An 18,296-nucleotide genomic window follows, 5' to 3' on the forward strand; every position below is an offset into this window, starting at 1 on the left:
TTCTACGGAGCAATACGTTATTGGAAGTAATTACGAAAAATAAAAAGGATATTTAACAAATAAATCATTAATTAGAATATTAAGAGTAAAAATTCTTCGAAACCGTGTATAAATTGTAAGTAAACTTTATATAATTATGATTTAAAAATCAACTTTCTACTTTACTTTATCAAACTGCTATTTTCGATCACTGCTATCATATATTAAATTAACACAAAGCACAGTATTGTACAGTGTAAAATAGTCCTTAGCTCCCTCAATGTATATTCTTTGTAACTTAAGATGAACAAATAAACTAATTGGACGGCTTCAGCTGAAGAACAGAGAGAACATAAAAAGATATCCAAATCTAACACATCCACCCACCCACGCTAACACACTGACGTTAACAATGAACGTCTTCTTTACACACACACACACACACTTACTACTACTTTGCTGTCACTCGGAATCGAGTCTGACGACCATCCAGTTATGATACAATGATATGAGTTATTAAGGATGTCACCTAGGTTGGTGGGTTCTGAGGTGACTAAAGAGGCCGATACGGGACCGGCAGGGTCGATCACAGATGTTGCACATGTGGGGGGCTGCATCTAGCGTGGGAGGGGCAGCGGCAGCGTTTTTCCGGCGTTGGCGCCTATCTGCCTCGTTATGCAGTCGGGCTAACTCGAAAGTAATGACACCTTCTTGTGTGGTAATCCTCCAAGCATTACGGTGTGGAGTAATCGTCTCCCAGGTGAGAGGGGCGATTTGATACTTTTTCAAATGTGTCTTAAGATTATCCTTATACCTTTTCAGTTGCCTGCCACCGTTACGTTTACTATTCGTTAGGTGACTGTAAAGTAACGGCTTTGGCAGTCTACTGTCGTCCATGCGGGTGACATGGCCAGTCCAGCCTAGTTGTTCATGGATAATGGTAGCCTCGATGCTTTTACAGTTGGTGTCAGCAAGAATACAGGCATTTGTTCTCTTGTTTTCCCAGCGAACTCGGAGGATGGAACGTAGACTACATTGGTGAAAGTTTTCAAGTGCCTTGATGTGCCTCCTGTATGTGACCCATGTCTCGCTGCCATATAGCAGGGTGGGGAAGACCACTGCTCGATATGCGTGTAACTTTGTAGATAATTTCAGCTCCCTACAGCTGGAGACACGGTTTCGGATTCTTCCAAAGGCTTAATATGCACATCTGATCCAATGCTGAATCTCTTCATCGATGTCCGCGGTGGTGGACAGGTGGGAGTCGAGATACCGAAGGTGGGTAACATTAGCGAGGGTAGTACCGGTAAGCTGGATGGATGGTGGAGGTGTGGCTGAGCCAGAGGCAGGCTGAAAGAGAATCTGAGTCTTACGTACATTTACCTCAAGGCCGAAGTGTGCATTCGCATCTGCGTAGGTGTTCAGGATCTCCTGTAGGTCGCGTTCAGTGTGAGCGACAAGGGTGGGGTCGTCTGCATACTGAAGCTCAATAATGGAAGCTACCGACACCTTTGTTCTTGCCTGGAGTCGTCTTTGTTGAAAAGCCCCTTCATCCGGTACCCGAAGTCCACCCCACCGGCTAAATTGGCGCTGGCACGAGTAAGGAAGGCACAAATACACACAAAGATATGTTCGTAGGCACGCACACACACACACACACACACACAAATATATGTTCATAGGCACACACACACGCAAAGATATGTTCGTAGGCACGCACACACACACACACACACACAAAGATATGTTCATTGGCACACACACACGCAAAGATATGTTCGTAGGCACGCACACACACACGCACACACACACACACACACACACACACACACACGCACACACACACACACACACAAAGATATGTTCATAGGCACACACACACGCAAAGATATGCTCGTAGGCACACACACACACACGCACACACACAAAGATATGTTCATAGGCACACACACACAAAAGATATGTTCGTAGGCACACACACACACACAAGATATGTTCATAGCACACACGCAAAGATATGTTCGTAGGCACACACACACACACACGCACACACACACACACACGCACACACACACACACACACACACACACAAAGATATGTTCATAGGCACACACACACGCAAAGATATGTTCATAGTATAACACTACACTAAGTATAAAGGTGTACATCGAAAATATACTTTCATAATTCAGGTATATGTTAACTCTGTGATTAGGTTAGGTGAGGTTAAATTAGGTTAGGTAAGGTTTAGTTTGGTTAGGTTAGCTTTGGTTGAGGTAAGGTAGACGGGATCATTTAATTGTTGTATATTGTATAATTTTGAATATAGAGAATTGTACTTTATTTTTCAATGTCTCCATATACAGTATACTCAATTGTATCTCATTATTGTGTAAATATTCCTACATACATCGAATTGGATTCTACTTAACTCAACTTTGTATCAATGTAGAGATCTTTATATGTATATTATTTGACTAAGTCGCCAATGTGGACAGCTAAGGCATGCAATGGTGACTAAATTAGGCGACAGTTGACGCAAGAGGTGGGGTAATTTATAACAGACGCGATGCCTGACGAAAATATCACCACCGTGCAGAATACTGAAGCTCATGCACCTTCCTCCTTTCCATGTGTCTCCAGTTATTCCTGACCTCTTGATCATTCTGGCTTGGCACACTCTCAAAAATTCCGCTCTCCTCTGCTGACGCTGGCGAAAGAAGAGTAAGCTGACATCGACATAACACAAATACCCCCAATAAGTTATTCGATTACCTCAAGATTAGCGACCTCAGTTTATTTCACCTGATGATTAAACACCCTATTGCTACCTGTGGGGTTAAGTTAGGTTAGGTTAGGTGAAATAAGCTGGAGTGTCTTATCTCCAGATGATCCATTTATTCTCACGCTCTCTATATATAACCACAAGTGTGAGGGGGTGATCAAGGGTACACAGTTAACATGTGGGGAGGAATCATAACAAACTATACACAACTGTATACACTCGTGCCAGCTGCCAACTCCCGCCTTTCACTCGTGACCTTGACCTTCAACTGTGTTTTACCCCATAAACATAGATGCTTTGAGATTGTTATGGCGACTATGTATACTGTACTTATATGAGAAGTATGAACACTGTATTGCTAATTGTTCTTGAGGTATGCTGCCAATATACTTACGGAGACAAAAGGCACTGACCGACCTACTCACGTGAATCTCAGTGCGAGTACGGTAATAATGAAAAGGGTAAAGAGGAAATCTGTATGAAGAGATGTTCATGCACATAAGAGAGATATGATAATAACAACAGAAACAGACGAAGGCAAACAGTGACACCTGTTAATCTATCCAATAGGTTTTGTTAATGTTGTTATTGCCACACAAGAGCAATTTTAGCAAAGTATATACAGAGATGACTAATTTCAAAGTGCGAGGACCACATACACGTATAGTGTATGATCCATAGCTGAGCAAATTTTTTAAAAATGTTACTGGAAATCATTTAAGTATCTTGAAATGTAAAGTTTATTCTTGTTAACCAAGAACACGACCCACAGCTTTATCAAGGTTGTTGTTGATGACGATGTTTTTGGTGCCTTTACATCTAGATTCATTTTTTTTATTGAACTCGGTCTTAAGAAGTAGGTTGTCGGTCATCAGTGTTGGGACATACATGAGGCCAGGCGGCTGACAGGGTATGATAATAAGCAGTGACCAGAGTAGCTGGCAGGCCACCTGGCACCAGATACAGTCGGTGGTCACACATCACCGCGGGTCCTCTGACGGCACCATCGCGTCTGCTCTCTGGAATGAGATGTTGCAGGCGGTCGGTCGGTCAATGAAGAGAACTTAGTGTTCACTGCGTCATTAAAGACAGCCAGCAGTTGAGCCGGAACATCGCACGCTATACATTGCGGGTATAACCTTTGGCTCAACTCAATCATGAATGATGGCTTAAAGACGATGACATCAGAAGGTGCGCGCGCACGGTGGGGATATATATTGGACGTCAGGCACTGTAGGGTTTAGTTGTGGCTCGACGGGCCACACTGAAGCCAGAGTGTGTCTACCAGCCAGCTCGCGGCCCCAGAGAACATGCCACCGGGGGGCAGCACGGGTAGGCCTGTCCTCTCCCTCGCCTTGTGTTGTGTGCTCTCAGTGTTGGCCTCCCTCATACACACACCGGCTCACATCATCATAACACACCAAAATAAGCACACACCTATCATACTTGCTACACAATACCTGCATGAACTCAGGAGATACATTTCCTGTGTGTGCATGTGAACTTTTTTTTTTCATTTGATATGTTATTTAAATGCTACTTTTGCCCCCGTATTGGCCCTGAAAATAGCCCTTGACAAGACTATCAAGAACAATAGGGGGATCCTGCACAGGCTACTAGTATTCTTCCCTCATCGTGGCTGCCTCTAGTTGGGTGGCCATTAGGTAAATTAGTAGTTGGGCTCCGCCAGCCTATAGGGTTTGTAATACTTTTTGTGATACAGTTAAATTGCTGTGAGCATTCTTCAAGTCTCCGATGATGATGTACGTACACTCACGCGCCATAGTTTCGTTGTACCCTCTACCCTTACTCCTGACTCGATGGAATTTTCTGCCTTGGTTTCATACCGAACCTCCCCCCCCACCTCACTTCCCCCCACCCCATCGTTCAGTGGTGCAATGTGGTAGCTCGAAGCTTCGCTGGATTGTACGAATAGCAGTTCATGATGTAATATGTGAGAGAATATATGCACGATACATTTTTTTAGTGACTTCACATCACTTTATTTACCACCCTGACTACGACTTCACTCGAGCCAGGAGTAGTGGGTAGAGGGTGCATCGAAACTATGACGCGTGAGTGTACGTATAAAAAATAATAGGTGTGTGTGTGTGTATCGGTGTGTGTGTCAATACTTTCAAGTTAGCCCGACTGCATACCGAAGCAGACGGGCGCCAATGCCAGAAAGTCTCTGCCGCCGCCCCTCCCACACTAGATGTAGTCCTCCATATGTGCAACATCTGTGAACGATTCTGCCGGTCCCGTATCGGCCTCTTTACTAAACAACCTCAGAACTCACCAACGAAGGTGATATTCTTAATAACTCATATTGTTGCATCATAGCTGGATGATCGTCATACTCGATTCCGAGTGACAGCAACGTAGAAGTAGCGTGTGTGTTATGGTAACAGCCATTTGCGCTTGCTGAAGATTCACTGCATAAGTTCAATACTTCCTCTAAATTCTAACACCATGTAAAATCAATAAAATCTGAAGGAGAGGCATAAAATACAACGTATTAGATAAGCTCTATGTTGCCGGAAACACGAGGTTAAGACAGTAGTGAGAAACAAATACTGTACGGTACACAGTTCACAAATGTACAGTATGTCTCCTCAGCTCCCGGATCTCTCGCGATCAAGACCTTCGCGCGTCTTTCCCCCAAAATATGAAGGTAAATATTTACTTGGTTCTTATTTTAAGGGAAGTTTCAAGGTACACTTCACCTTCTACCACTACTACTCCACACCACCATTACCTCACACTATGATATTATTATCGTGTCCTCTGTGGTTATATATATATATACATATATATATATATATATATATATATATATATATATATATATATATATATATATATATATATATATATATATATATATATATATATATATATATATATATATGTGTGTGTGTGTGTGTGTGTTTGCGGAATCTGTTATTTTGCAAAATGACCGGCATACATATTGGTAATTTTGCAAAATAACTTACAATCAGACAACCTAAACAAACCTAACCTTATAGTTGAATAGGGTTAGGTTAGGATGGCTCGTGTAGCTTGATACACAGTTAAGTGGTCCTGTTTTGTTTTTTTAACTTTGGACTATGTGCTGTCCTAACCATAAGGTCAGATTAGTTTAGGTTGTCTGATTGTAAGTTATTTTGCAAAATTACCAATATGTATGCCGGTCATTTTGCAAAATAACAGATTCCGCAAAAAAAACGTAACATATATACACTAGAGAAGTAATTGGATATACTGTAGATACTAGATAGCCATATAGATAGATAGATATAACGATACGCATAAATATTTGGATACATAGCTGTCTCCTCCCTCTCTTGTATACCCTTCCTGGGTCCACGATAAAAACCCCACCGGACAAAAACCCCAGGACAAAATCCCCACCGGACAAAAACCCCTAGGACAAAAGCTCCACCTCTACCGGTCAAAAACCCCATCTCTACTGGACAAAACCCACAATGGACAAAATCCCCTCGCAGTAAAAGATAAAACAAAATCTATTTATAGTTTTTAATAGCTAACATTATGAAATGTAATTTACCTGATAAAGAATAAACTAAAACATTATAAGCATCAACATTTACCTCAGGTTAAAAAAATAAGACGAAATCTATTTGGAGTTTTTATTAATTTCTTACAAAACCACTTTGAAAATATCTCTTATTGCAACCTAACCTATCCTAACGGGTCCCCTGAGGTCTCAAAAAGTCAGGACAGTAATGGTAAGATCTAATATCAAAGTGGGATTTTTGTCCGGTAGGGGTGGGGATTTTGTCCTGTGGGGCTTATGTCCGGTGGGGATTTTGTCCTGGGATTTTTGTCCTAGGGGATTTTGTCCGGTAGGGTTTTGTCCGATTCCCACCCTTCCCACACCAACACCCTCCCTCTCTTACCTTGTGGTGTCTACCCCTCCCCTTCCCTGCCCTCCTCCTCTCCCTCACCCTGGGACAGCTCAGGTGTTTCGGGGAGGAGGAGGGGGGGTGAGGCCACTCTGGCGTTCACGTATTTTTACCTTCACCTGTCAGGATCACAAATAATAACTAATTGTACTTGGGGGACGGTAGTGTAAGGTGAGCCGTTCCCCTCAACACACACCAGGAAATAGAATCACGGAGAGGGAAAGAAGGAAGAGAAGAGAAGGAAAGGAAGGAAGATAATGGAAGGAAGAGAAGAAGGGAAGGAAGAAGAGAAAGAGGGATAGACAAGAGAAGTACGAAGATAGGGGAGGGGATAGAAGATGGAGGTAAGGATAACAGACAGAAGGGAATGAGCTGGAGGAAAAACAGGAGGACAAAGGGAGAGAATTAGAGAAAGAGAATGGCAGCGAAGAGAAAAAGGACAGAGGGAGAGAGAGATAATAGAGTGAGACGATGACTGAAGAACGGAGAGGCAGGGAGAAAATGGGGAGAGGAGAGGGTCTAATTGGATAAAAAACAGGGAGAGGATGACAGTGGACATGATGAGAGGGGAGAGAGAGAGAGACGGGGGGAGGGAGTGTGTCACGAGCTGGTCGAGGTCAGTGCGCCAAGTTTAGGTGAGACGCTGGGATATTTATATTGTATGTGTTGTTGATCTGCCCCCCAGAGGCTGCAGGTTACCTTACGGGGTGTGTGAGGTGGTGGTGTGAGACGGAACACACACACGTTACCTGGGTGGTTAGGTCAGGTTAGGATAGATTAGGTCAGGTTAAATTAGAGAAAGTTAGGTGAGCATTTTTTCCTCTGCTGCATATAATGGCAACCCCGCTAAAAAAATAATCATGACTATCAATTACTGTACTATCTACAAGCAAAATTTCCCAATTTCGTTCGGGTTAGATTCATACTATATAACCTTGATTGTCAGTTTGCCCTCCCCGACACGGGTAATTTGCTACCTTCCGCAATCGCCATGGCGATATCTCAGTCAGCGGTCCGTGGTCAATAGTAGCACCAAGGTGCACAACCTTAGCTCCCACAAGTTTTCCTTACTACTTTTGATTTCCAATAATAACCCCCTCCTTTCCACCCACTCTGGTAAAAAAAAACGCATTTTCTCGAAGGTTCGTACGGTAAATGTTCTTCGTAACTGAACACGTACTATGGGCTCCTGCCTCCTGAACATGCGCCAGTGTTGGTCAAGATTGGTCTTAGGTTGGCTTACACTCGGTTCTGTCATAGCAGTTTATTCCAAGGGTTCACAACCCCTGCCCAAGCGGTTAACAGACTGACAAGTGGTGAAGTTAAAGTAATGTCATTCACCAGTCCAGTAATTGCTCACAGATATTACAGCTGCAGCTGTTAGGAGCCAAAGATACACCCTGGCCCACCTGTTGGCGTTTGCTGCTCAAATCTTAACACGTAAATGGAGAGACACTGAGACAGTCATTGAGACACCTGTTTACCATTTAATGAGGTCAGGTGAGCAGTGGCGTACCACACGGCCATTACTCCTGGCTCACTCACAAGATGTCACTCAGAGTATTTCCTCTTTAATGTTTATAGTCCCACGAGCCAAGATCATTAATGGCAAAGGAAAGTTGTAAAAACAGTAGCATTAGCCGTTATGTCATCATAGCCACCTTACTTGTTCGTCGTAGTGTATGAGCGCCAACGATAATATTAGGCCGCAAGGCACGAGTCTAAAATAAATTAAGTTTGTTGATGCTCGTCGCTCGCGTCACTTTTTGTGTTGTACATAATAATTATTATGAGATCGTTTTTCTGATCCAAATTTGTGATTTTTTCTGACAATTCACAATGGTAAGAATAGATTGTTTTGTAAGTAAGTAAGGGTCTCTTCTGTTTCATGAACCGTATTTTTTAATACAAATTTATTAATCTGACGTAGTTCTACATTCTAATTTCGAAAATATATATATTTTTTAAAGAAAATATTAGAAAGTACTGAAAATAAAAACAATATTTAGGGCTCTGAATAGATGGAAGAGGCTATCCTGTTATGGATGACACTCCCCCCCTCCCACATTACCAATATTGGTTGTTCAACGTAAGCAGGGCTTTGCAATAGAGGGAAAATGTTGTTAAAACGGTAAAAAAATCCAAACAAACCTTTTAAAATCATACCTAACTTACAAAAATCCTATAAATATGAAAGCTTACCTTATTCGTGTTAATGGGTGTTTAGTATGTGATGGTGGTGGCGTTTTCGAAAGCGAATTTTAACCTTTTTATAGGTTAGGGAAAGTTAGTTAAGGTTTTCAATGGTTTGTTTGTTTCTCCAGCAAAATATAAATATTTTTTAAATCAGAATGTAAAACTACATGAGGTTCATGTGTTTTTATTAGAACATTTTGCAGTTCATCAAACCGAAAATATGTCATGGAAGCCACATGTCCACAACATTGCTAAAGGCCTAAAGCTGCTTCGCGAAAGCTGGGAATGCTGGCTGTACAGATGCCGTAGCTATTTCACTCATGAGCACTTGTTTCAAGTTTATAAGGGATTCAGTCGTCCTAACTTGGAGTACTGCTCTCATATCTGGGGTGGCTCTTCTGTCCAACTGTTAGGTAGGGTGGAGTCAAAGGCATTTCGTCTTATTGACAGTCCTCCGTTAGTTGATAATCTTTCTTCCCTTTCTCTTCGCTGCAATGTTGCTTCACTCTCTCTCTTTTACAAGTACAGTACTTTAACGGGCAATGTTCGGGGGATTTGACTTCCTGTGTACCGCCGGCAAGACCCAGGGCTCGTAACACTCGTCGTGCCCTCCGTTTGTCAGTGGATGTCGGTCACACTAGAATAATCCGTTATAGTACACCCTTCTTTCCTCACACAGCCAAACTGTGGAATGCTCTGCCTTCATCTATGTTTCCATACTCATACAATGTCTCATTTCAAAGAGCTAGTTTTCCAGCATCTTCGTGGTGTAGACTAATAAAATCTTTTTCTTTTCTATTTTTCGACCCCCGGGCCCCGTTGTGGATAGATGACCAGTGCCTGGTGGGCTATTCCCCTAAAAAAAAACAATGAAAAAAAAAAAAAAAAAAGGAAGACAATTCTAAGACCACAAATTTGGCATTTTATAAAGACCATCAGTGATGTTTGCCTTACAACATAATAAATACGATTTCAGCAACCAAATTTTAGTTAATTTTAAATTATTTTACAGCAAAATTTAATGTTTTACAGTATGTAATATCAAAACTTCGTTATATGATGTTTTAAGAATAGACTAAAGTATATGATGTAAGTTTTACTGCACTGTGTCAGTATCTGTTATAGCATGTTGTAGGTATTAGTAGTTCTTTCAACTGATGAACAGTACAGTTATAGAATCACCTGCATCACTGTACACATAGGAGGTCGTACGCCAGGTGGCTGAAGCTGTGTCGCGTCCCAGCACACGCAGGAGGGCTGCTGCTGCTGTCGTAGCCGCTGCTGTCGTGCTGGCAGCCAGGCGCGCCGGGGAGAGACAGGTGAGTCGTAAGGAGAGGAAGAGGAGAACTGATAGTGTAAAAGAAACAGAATAGACATAGTGATGGGGGAAGAGAAAGAAAAGAACTAAATAAGTCCCATGGGTATATAAGTAGGGTGAAGTGGTACTGGTATGAAGAAGTTCGAGCTGTACAGTACTTAAAAAAATTTTTCGTACAGAATGAACAAGCCTTTTACCACAACTTGTAGTGCGAATCATATTGTAATTGTGTCAGATAACTACTGTACAGTACGAATCATGGGGCGCCGGTGGTAGAAGTGGTACCACTCGTCTCGCAAGCGAGATGTCACGGGTTCGATTCCCGGGCCGGTGGAAAAGTTGTTTGGACATACTTCCTAGCCCCAATTGGTCCCTGTTCACCTAGCAGTAAAGTAGGGACCTGTTGTAAATCAAAAGTTGCAAATTCGTATTCAGGGAAAGTTGTTGGAGCGTCCAATAACTTGATGACAAAAACGATTGACTCTTCAGGCTTCTACGCCCTTAACTCATGAGACATAAAGGCAAGCATGAACTTAGCATGCTTCCCTGTTGGGCGCTGTAAACGCTTCTGTGCTTCACCTTACACAAGGATGTAGGGGGGTGTCCAATAAATAACCAATAAAAAAATAAATAAAAAGTACGAATCATGTTGTGTTTGTGTCAGATAACTACTCGTCTACTCAGTTATACTTCAACAGAGTTAATTACTGTCAAATATATGTCAAAGTTGTCTCTTTCGACAACACAAAACTCGGCAATAGGACAGTTACCCATCAAAAAATTTTGACATAGTTATTCTTCAGCCAAAGCAATTACTGTACAGTATATATAGCCCCCTTACTGCAAGTCTTGAGATAGTTACCCCATGGTACAAAGATAGTTTCACCCTTTGCTAAATATTTGGGCTAATGGGATAGTATTTGTGGTAGCCAGTACAGTCTATTCCTCCTCCTCCTCCTAACTGCTATTTTATTTCCGTTCAAGTTTCTATTACTGTAAACATTTTACCAAGGGTGGATCCAGGAATATCAAAAGGGGGGGTCCAAGAAGTTGTGGGTGGGGGAACATGGCGAGCCCACCCAACTGGGAGAGGGGGGTGTAAGTCACCCAGAATTTTTTTAGAAACCTGACCAATATCATGAGTATTTTGAGGCCAATTTGAAGCCATGTGCACTTGATATTAGGAGATACAAGTATTCTGAAATCAATAGTAATTACATTTTGCTATAAAAAAAATGTACGAGTACAATAATATATCAAAGAAAAAATAATGGAATTTTCAAATTTATAAGGGGGGTCCAGACACCCCCCTTGGTTCTTGGATCTGCCCCTGAATACAACCTCGTTTAAGTGTGTTGCTATTAGTTGCTTTATGTTTTCTTGACCTTTGAGCATTACTCTGTGACCTCAACTTCAACTTACAGATTATTTGTGCCTGGCTTCTGTATTTCACTCTAGAAATATATTATCTATGTCTATTATTAAAATTAGGAACCCAGTAAGAGTTAGGAAGATTATAGAGAAGGTAAGAAAGTCTAGATTAATAAGAAAGTAAAGTGGGTTTTCTATGATACCGTTTCATTTAACAGAACAACAATAATACCGACAGCAGCAACAGAAGCCACCACAATAGTGTGACATCTCACCCTCCCACTACTGCCAACAACCACTTACGTGCTCTTAGTACTACTGATTCTTCAACAAGTTCACCAAGCAACAGGAGGTACAGCAGTAGCCATGACCATTCTGTGAATGCTACATTGGTTTCACCACAACCCATGATCCTCGTGGACCACAGAAGAATCATTGACCAAGATGGCAGAGAAGCAGAAACAATGGCCTCACTGAAACAAGACATGGCTATTATGTGATGTTGTGATGTTCCCAAGTTCCTCACGAAACACACTACTCCATTAATTCATTTTATACACTCCCCTCCTTACCTTGACCCAGTACAATGGACCAAGAGTTATTCAGATTAGTGTTTATGTTCTCATGAGCAGCTTAAACTTACATTAAGACTCTCTACAAGACAATACCCCCAAACAACTTAATTGAGCTGCTACGCTACACTGCCTTCCACTCATCCCAAACTACCACCTTTCTACGTACAGATCTTAGCTAAGGTTGGTTAGAGAGGACCCCTTGATGCATCTGTTGATCAGATAACAGTCATAACCTCCTTGGCAACCTATACATCCGACCACAACTGCTTATAGAATGTACAAACTCACTCCCGTCCCGAACTTTCTATATTCTTATCCATTACTAGAGAATGTTATTTTGTTTTAGAATATATTACAATACAGTAATCATTCCAAAGATTACTCAAGATGTACAGTACAGTAATGGCCTTCAAAATTACAATACAAGTTGGTACAAGATGACAATACAGAAAATTTTTATTGATACAGTACTGTATATATATGCTATTAAGTTAAAGAGTACTGTACTGTACTGTACTTAACTGAGCCCACAGGAAACTCAGTTATTTATTCAGTTATATAAACTTTTTTTTATATTATGTGACTGCATTACTGCTGTACACTTGGGCCTTGGATTTTAGTTACAATACACAGTACTGTACAGTATATAGATTTTACTTTTATAGTCTCAGTTATAGAGCATTTTGTAATAGGATAGAGATTATTTTCTTGATATTTGCTGATTGAAAATGCATAATGACTGGTGTTCTTATATTAAATGTATTAATGTATAAATAACTCATCATTACAATACTCTGTTAAAAACATGTGAACTAAATATTTTTACAATGTTTACTACAAATATTTAATCTGTTAAATATATTATGATGACAAATTCTATATCCTGTACTGTGTACTACGTAAAGATTGTCTCCCAGTTGAACAAACACTTATGTTTCCTGATCTAATTTACAATGTGAAATTCTATAATACAAATACAATAAAACATTATACAGTACAGTAAATAATAAAGAGGAATCCAATTGTAAATGCATCCTATTGTGAAGAAATATCCATAGTTTTACAAGTTTTGTTTTAATATGTATTACACTATTATTATTTTTTTTATTTCATTAATTTTGAGTCAGCTTTTCCATGTCTCCCTTATAATTCTGTTAAGTTCTATGATTGTTCGGAAGACTGAAGTGACATAAAAGTTTAAATTCAGTAAATGAAGTGAATAAACAAAACAACATGTTAGTATCAGTATTATTTCTCTTCAATAAAAAGATTAATTTTGATCATCTTATAAATCTTATCAAAATTTTTGTCATCCATCTGATAGATCTTATGACTGGGAGGGGTGTGGTTATCTATGCTTGGCGAGACCTTAGAGCCAGCCAGGTGAGGGTACAAAGGGAGAGGATGTTTTTGAAGAGTCCAAGTGGTGTAAAATTAAATTAAAGGGAGGGGACTTACTTATCGTCGGGTGTATCTACAGATCCCCAAACTGAGGCCCACTAAATCAAAGGAACTTAAGAGCCTTAATAGACAACGTGGCGATGCTCAACCCTAGCCACCCCCTTATCATGGGGGACTTTAACTATGGCGATATCGACTGGAGAAACGAGTTCACCCCAAATGACTTGAATAACCCTGCTACTCTTTTTGTGGAAACTCCGAGAGATAATTTTCTGTTCCAACATGTTAGAGACCCGACACATTACAGAGGGGAGCAAACACCCAAGCCACTAGACATCATCATAATAAACGAGGAGGGTATGGTGGCCAAACTGGAACACCTTGCCCCAGTTGGCACCAGTCACCATATAGTGTTGTCATTCAGATTTAACTGTTACCAAGTTCAAGATAAGTCCAGGCCAAGGTGCAAATATTACAAGGGAAATTACAACGGGATGAGGGAAGAGATGAGTGGTATCCACTGGTCTGACTCATTAAGGCACAAGAATGCAGACACTATGCTGAATATCATAACTAGCAAAGTGACCCATTTGATAGATAAATATATACCCAAGACCAATCCCAGTGCCTCTAGGAATACGAGGGGATCCCTACACATGAACCATGCAGTAGTTGACAAAGTTAAGAAGAAAACCCAGAAATTCAAGACGTGGGTTGGGTCAAACGATGAGCAGGACAAGATGATGTATGCAAGAGCAAGAAACCAAACAAAGGTTGTGTGTAGAAGGGCTGAAAAGGAGTTCCAGAGGCTGGTTGCAAGCGAGGTCAAGTCAAACCCAAAGGCGTTTTACCGCAAACAGTGTGTGGTGATTAATGGCACGAAATCATCATCTGTACCTGTCACAAACGAGGTATCACAGGGCAGTGTATTGGGCCCGCTGTTGTTTGTTTGTTTCATAAATGACATGCCTAACGTTGTACACTCCTCCATACAAATGTTTGCCGATGACGCCAAGTTATTTCGGGAAATCAAGAAACATGTGGATTGTGAAGAGCTGCAGAAGGATCTCTGTGAGCTCCAAGAATGGTCGAAGAAATGGCTGCTGAGATTCAATGTCACGAAGTGTAAGAGGATGCACCTGGGGCGTACCAACGGTAAGGAGGCGTATCATATGTCCCAACGGGATGAAGAAACTGCACTATTTGAGACTGAATGTGAGAAGGACCTTGGTGTGTATGTTGACAATGAGCTGAAGTTCTCAGGCCATTGCGAGAAGGTAAATCATGCAAATAAATTATTGGGTCTCATAAGAAAGTCGTTCAGATATCTAAACAGTCCGTCCCTCGTAACGATCTTCAAGAGTGAAGTGCTTCCCCCATCTGGAGTACTGTCATCCCGTCTGGTCCCCGAGATATGCAAGGGACTTCAGTTGGTTGAAAATGTTCAAAGGAGGGCCACCAGACTGGTGCCTGCACTTCGGCACCTCAACTACCCTGAAAGATTGGAGCGCCTGAACTTGCCTAGCTTATACTACAGACGGGCAAGGGGGGACCTAATTGAGGTGTATAAGAATCTCAAGGGGCACTACTCAGCCGAGTGTCCTTACTTGGAGCTGGCGGACGCTTGCCCCACAAGGGGTCACAGCTCAAGATTGAAGAAGCCGTAGGCCCAGAAAACTGTGAGGGCAAACTTTTTTGGAGTGTGAGTTGTGAACTCTTGGAACAATCTACCAGAAAGTGGTGACGGCATCGAGTGTGAGCTCTTTCAAGACCAGACTTGACCAACACTGGAGCAGGTTCAGGTACATTCAGGAACCGGTTCATGCCCAGTACTTGCCAACAGTGCCTAACAGACGTGACCGATCGCCCAAGTGGCTAACGAGCCGATCAGTGGTGAAGAGGATAAATGTAAAAAGTAAGCTGTTGATAAAAAATGACATACACACAACTGCTGTTACTTGGGAATTATTCAAGAAGCAAAACTCATAGTATTCTTACTTATCTATGGCAGTGGCATATGCAGTATAGGGGGGGGAGGCCATGTGGCCAAGCCCTTTTGCTACTGTCCAACTCATTCAACCCAAAGCTTTGGGTTGAGAGAGAGAGAGAGAGAGACTATGTGGGTGAGCAATAGCAGTTATTAACTCATGGAAATACAGTTTGGATCACATTTACAATATACAAAACGACAATAATTTTAAATCTTTTATTAAAAACATGGATTATATAGAAACTATGAGGGTAAATGAAAAGCTTTAGTCACCATGATAAAATTTGAAGAGTATGTTATCTGAAAGACATGGTGAAAATCTGGTTACATTACCAATGAAATACAAAGCTCACATCCTAGAAGACTAACTCCATTGACTAGCCCCTATAGACTTGATCACTTGTTGAACACACACATATATGCAAAATAACAAAAAAAAACAAGAAAATAAAAATAATTCTAATTCTGGACTCGGACCATTTCACCGTGAGTTCAAGTCATTACTGGGTAGTCCAACAATAAGAGTCACATATAGGGTCTGAAATTGTATGGTATCATGATAGTGAGGATACCAAGAAGGTAACTAAATTAAGATGCCAGAGAAGGATGGTAAGGCTTGAGGAAAGAAGAATAAAGCAGGTAGAGAAGTTGGACCTTCAAAAATTTTAAACATTATGAAGTAAACCATTTTTTCTGGCCCTGCATGTTAGTACAGCACAGTACAGTAATAGATATTCCAATATCAATAGAGGCACATACTTACAGTTGATAAGGTTGTCATGGAAAGATATTAGTGTCCAGCTGCCAGGGACATAATTCATAGGACCTTCACTTGCATCATCTCTTTTCTGTTAATAACTTAATATTGTCACACATTACTTTGGCAAATAAGAGGTTCAATAACAGTTATATGCCAAAATATAAAAAATAGGTTTGATGCAATGCACTTCATCTTTCAGAGTAAAAACTTTGCTCCAGTGCTTTCACTTAAATCTGATGGTTTGAAATAAGAACAATCAGGAAAACAAGAATGCCACTAAAGGTGGGCAAGCCCTGTCATCCCACACCAAAATCCAAAAGGACATAAACTTGGGACAATAACAAGGAGAAAAATTTGGGTATGGAACTCCTCAGAAACCTTGTGATAAATTCACATATCAAGTTTGGTTTAAATCAATTACTATTTGTTCAAGTCAATGTATTTATGTTCCGTCTGCATGGGTGAAAAGTGTTTTTTGTTCCCCTCCTAAAACAGCAGAGAACAATAGGATAAAAAATTTAAGTGCTAAAACATAATCCAAAGTTACATACCCTAATGAAACCAATTCCTAAACTTTAACTATGCAAATAATCCACATGAAACTCTGAAGTTACATACCCAAAAATGCTAGTATTTTTTTCCAATATTTTCTTCAATCATCTTACAGTGTATTTCAAAAACAGGATAAAAAAATTACAGGAAAGCCTCCGATAATGACGGTTCTACTAATTACGATTCATATTTAAGACCCTATTAAATTTACACCATTATTTTCTTTGTATTTACAAAGAAATTATAATAAAATTAAATCAAATTACATTTCCCTTTAATAATCAAATCCTGATACAGGTATGTATTACATAAAAAAAAAAAGCCTTGTGCATGGAGGCTGCCAGGCTTATGAGTGGTATAAACAGTCACAGCTTGGTGGGCCTTTTGTTTTCACGCATCTGAACAGGAAAAGGAGAAAAACTTTCTCGGGTATCTTACGGCATTTGTACATCCCTGTTCACATAAGCAAGAGAACAAGTGATGGTAGTGCTGGTTCAAAAGCTAAAAGAAAATGTATAAGCTTAACCGAGAAACTAGAAGTGTTAAAACGACATGAAAAAAGCGAGAGGTCTGTGGATACTATATGGAGCAAGCAATGAACATATTTTCTGAAGTGGATCCATTAACAGAATGAAGCATTAAAATTAACAGGGACATGAAAAACGAATATGACCTCTACATAAATATGTATAATGAGAAAAGAAAGCAGCTCTGCAAGGTTCTTTAGACAGCTTTATTATTCAAAGGCCTAAACCATCAACTTCAGCTACAGCTATACCATCAAATTCAGGTACAGCTACACCATCAACTTCAGGTTCAGCTACACCATCAAATTTAGCATCAGCAGCAGCTTCAGCAACAACTAAAGGTTCAGTAACAGTTTCAGCAAGAGCAATGGCATCTTTATGGAAAGCTACAGTTTCAGCTAGAGTTGAACCTGATGACTTTGTCACCTGAGTAAAAACTCACACAACACAACAACATCCAGTCTCATCCACATTAAACACCTGTTCTGGCAGGTAACCCCCCTCAGTGATGATGTTTGTATCTCTGAAAGTTGTAAGTTGAGGAGCACCTGTATTTAAAAATTATAGTTTGCATTTTTCATTAATTTTATTGTTTTGGGGGAAAAGACGGTAAAAAGCCACACAAAAGATATGAAAAGGACAGACTTTGGAATGCATTTCATTATTATTGCTTTATTTTAATGGTAAATAATGATTCACCTTACAGTACAATATTGGAGGACACATTACCGTCGTTATTTGAGGCTTTACTGTACAGTATTGTACACCGATCAGAAAAGGTAAGTTTCAAAAAATCTTGGCCAGATACCCAATTTAGTGACTCTTCACCTCCAAAACCTCATTAATATTACATCCTGTATTTCCTTCACTGTCACATAACACAATATTATATAAAGTCCAATGTCTTTTTTA

At 40.5% G+C, this 18,296-nt stretch overlaps 1 protein-coding gene across 1 annotated transcript in view; it reads left to right on the top strand.

Annotated features, from left to right (window-relative positions):
- The window catches only part of LOC121865230, a 16,052-nt gene extending 2,618 nt beyond the window's left edge, over positions 1–13,434 (top strand). Inside the window, exons 2-4 of the mRNA XM_042364585.1 lie at positions 3,954–4,097; positions 10,093–10,209; positions 11,798–13,434. Coding sequence (XP_042220519.1) covers positions 3,954–4,097; positions 10,093–10,209; positions 11,798–12,079 — 543 coding nt within the window. The 3' untranslated portion in view covers positions 12,080–13,434. The remainder of the gene's footprint in view (positions 1–3,953; positions 4,098–10,092; positions 10,210–11,797) is intronic.
- The last annotated feature ends 4,862 nt before the right edge of the window (positions 13,435–18,296 follow it).

This window comes from Homarus americanus, unplaced genomic scaffold (assembly GCF_018991925.1).
Source record: "Homarus americanus isolate GMGI-L3 unplaced genomic scaffold, GMGI_Hamer_2.0 scaffold18547, whole genome shotgun sequence".
In the NCBI taxonomy this organism is placed as follows: domain Eukaryota; kingdom Metazoa; phylum Arthropoda; class Malacostraca; order Decapoda; family Nephropidae; genus Homarus; species Homarus americanus.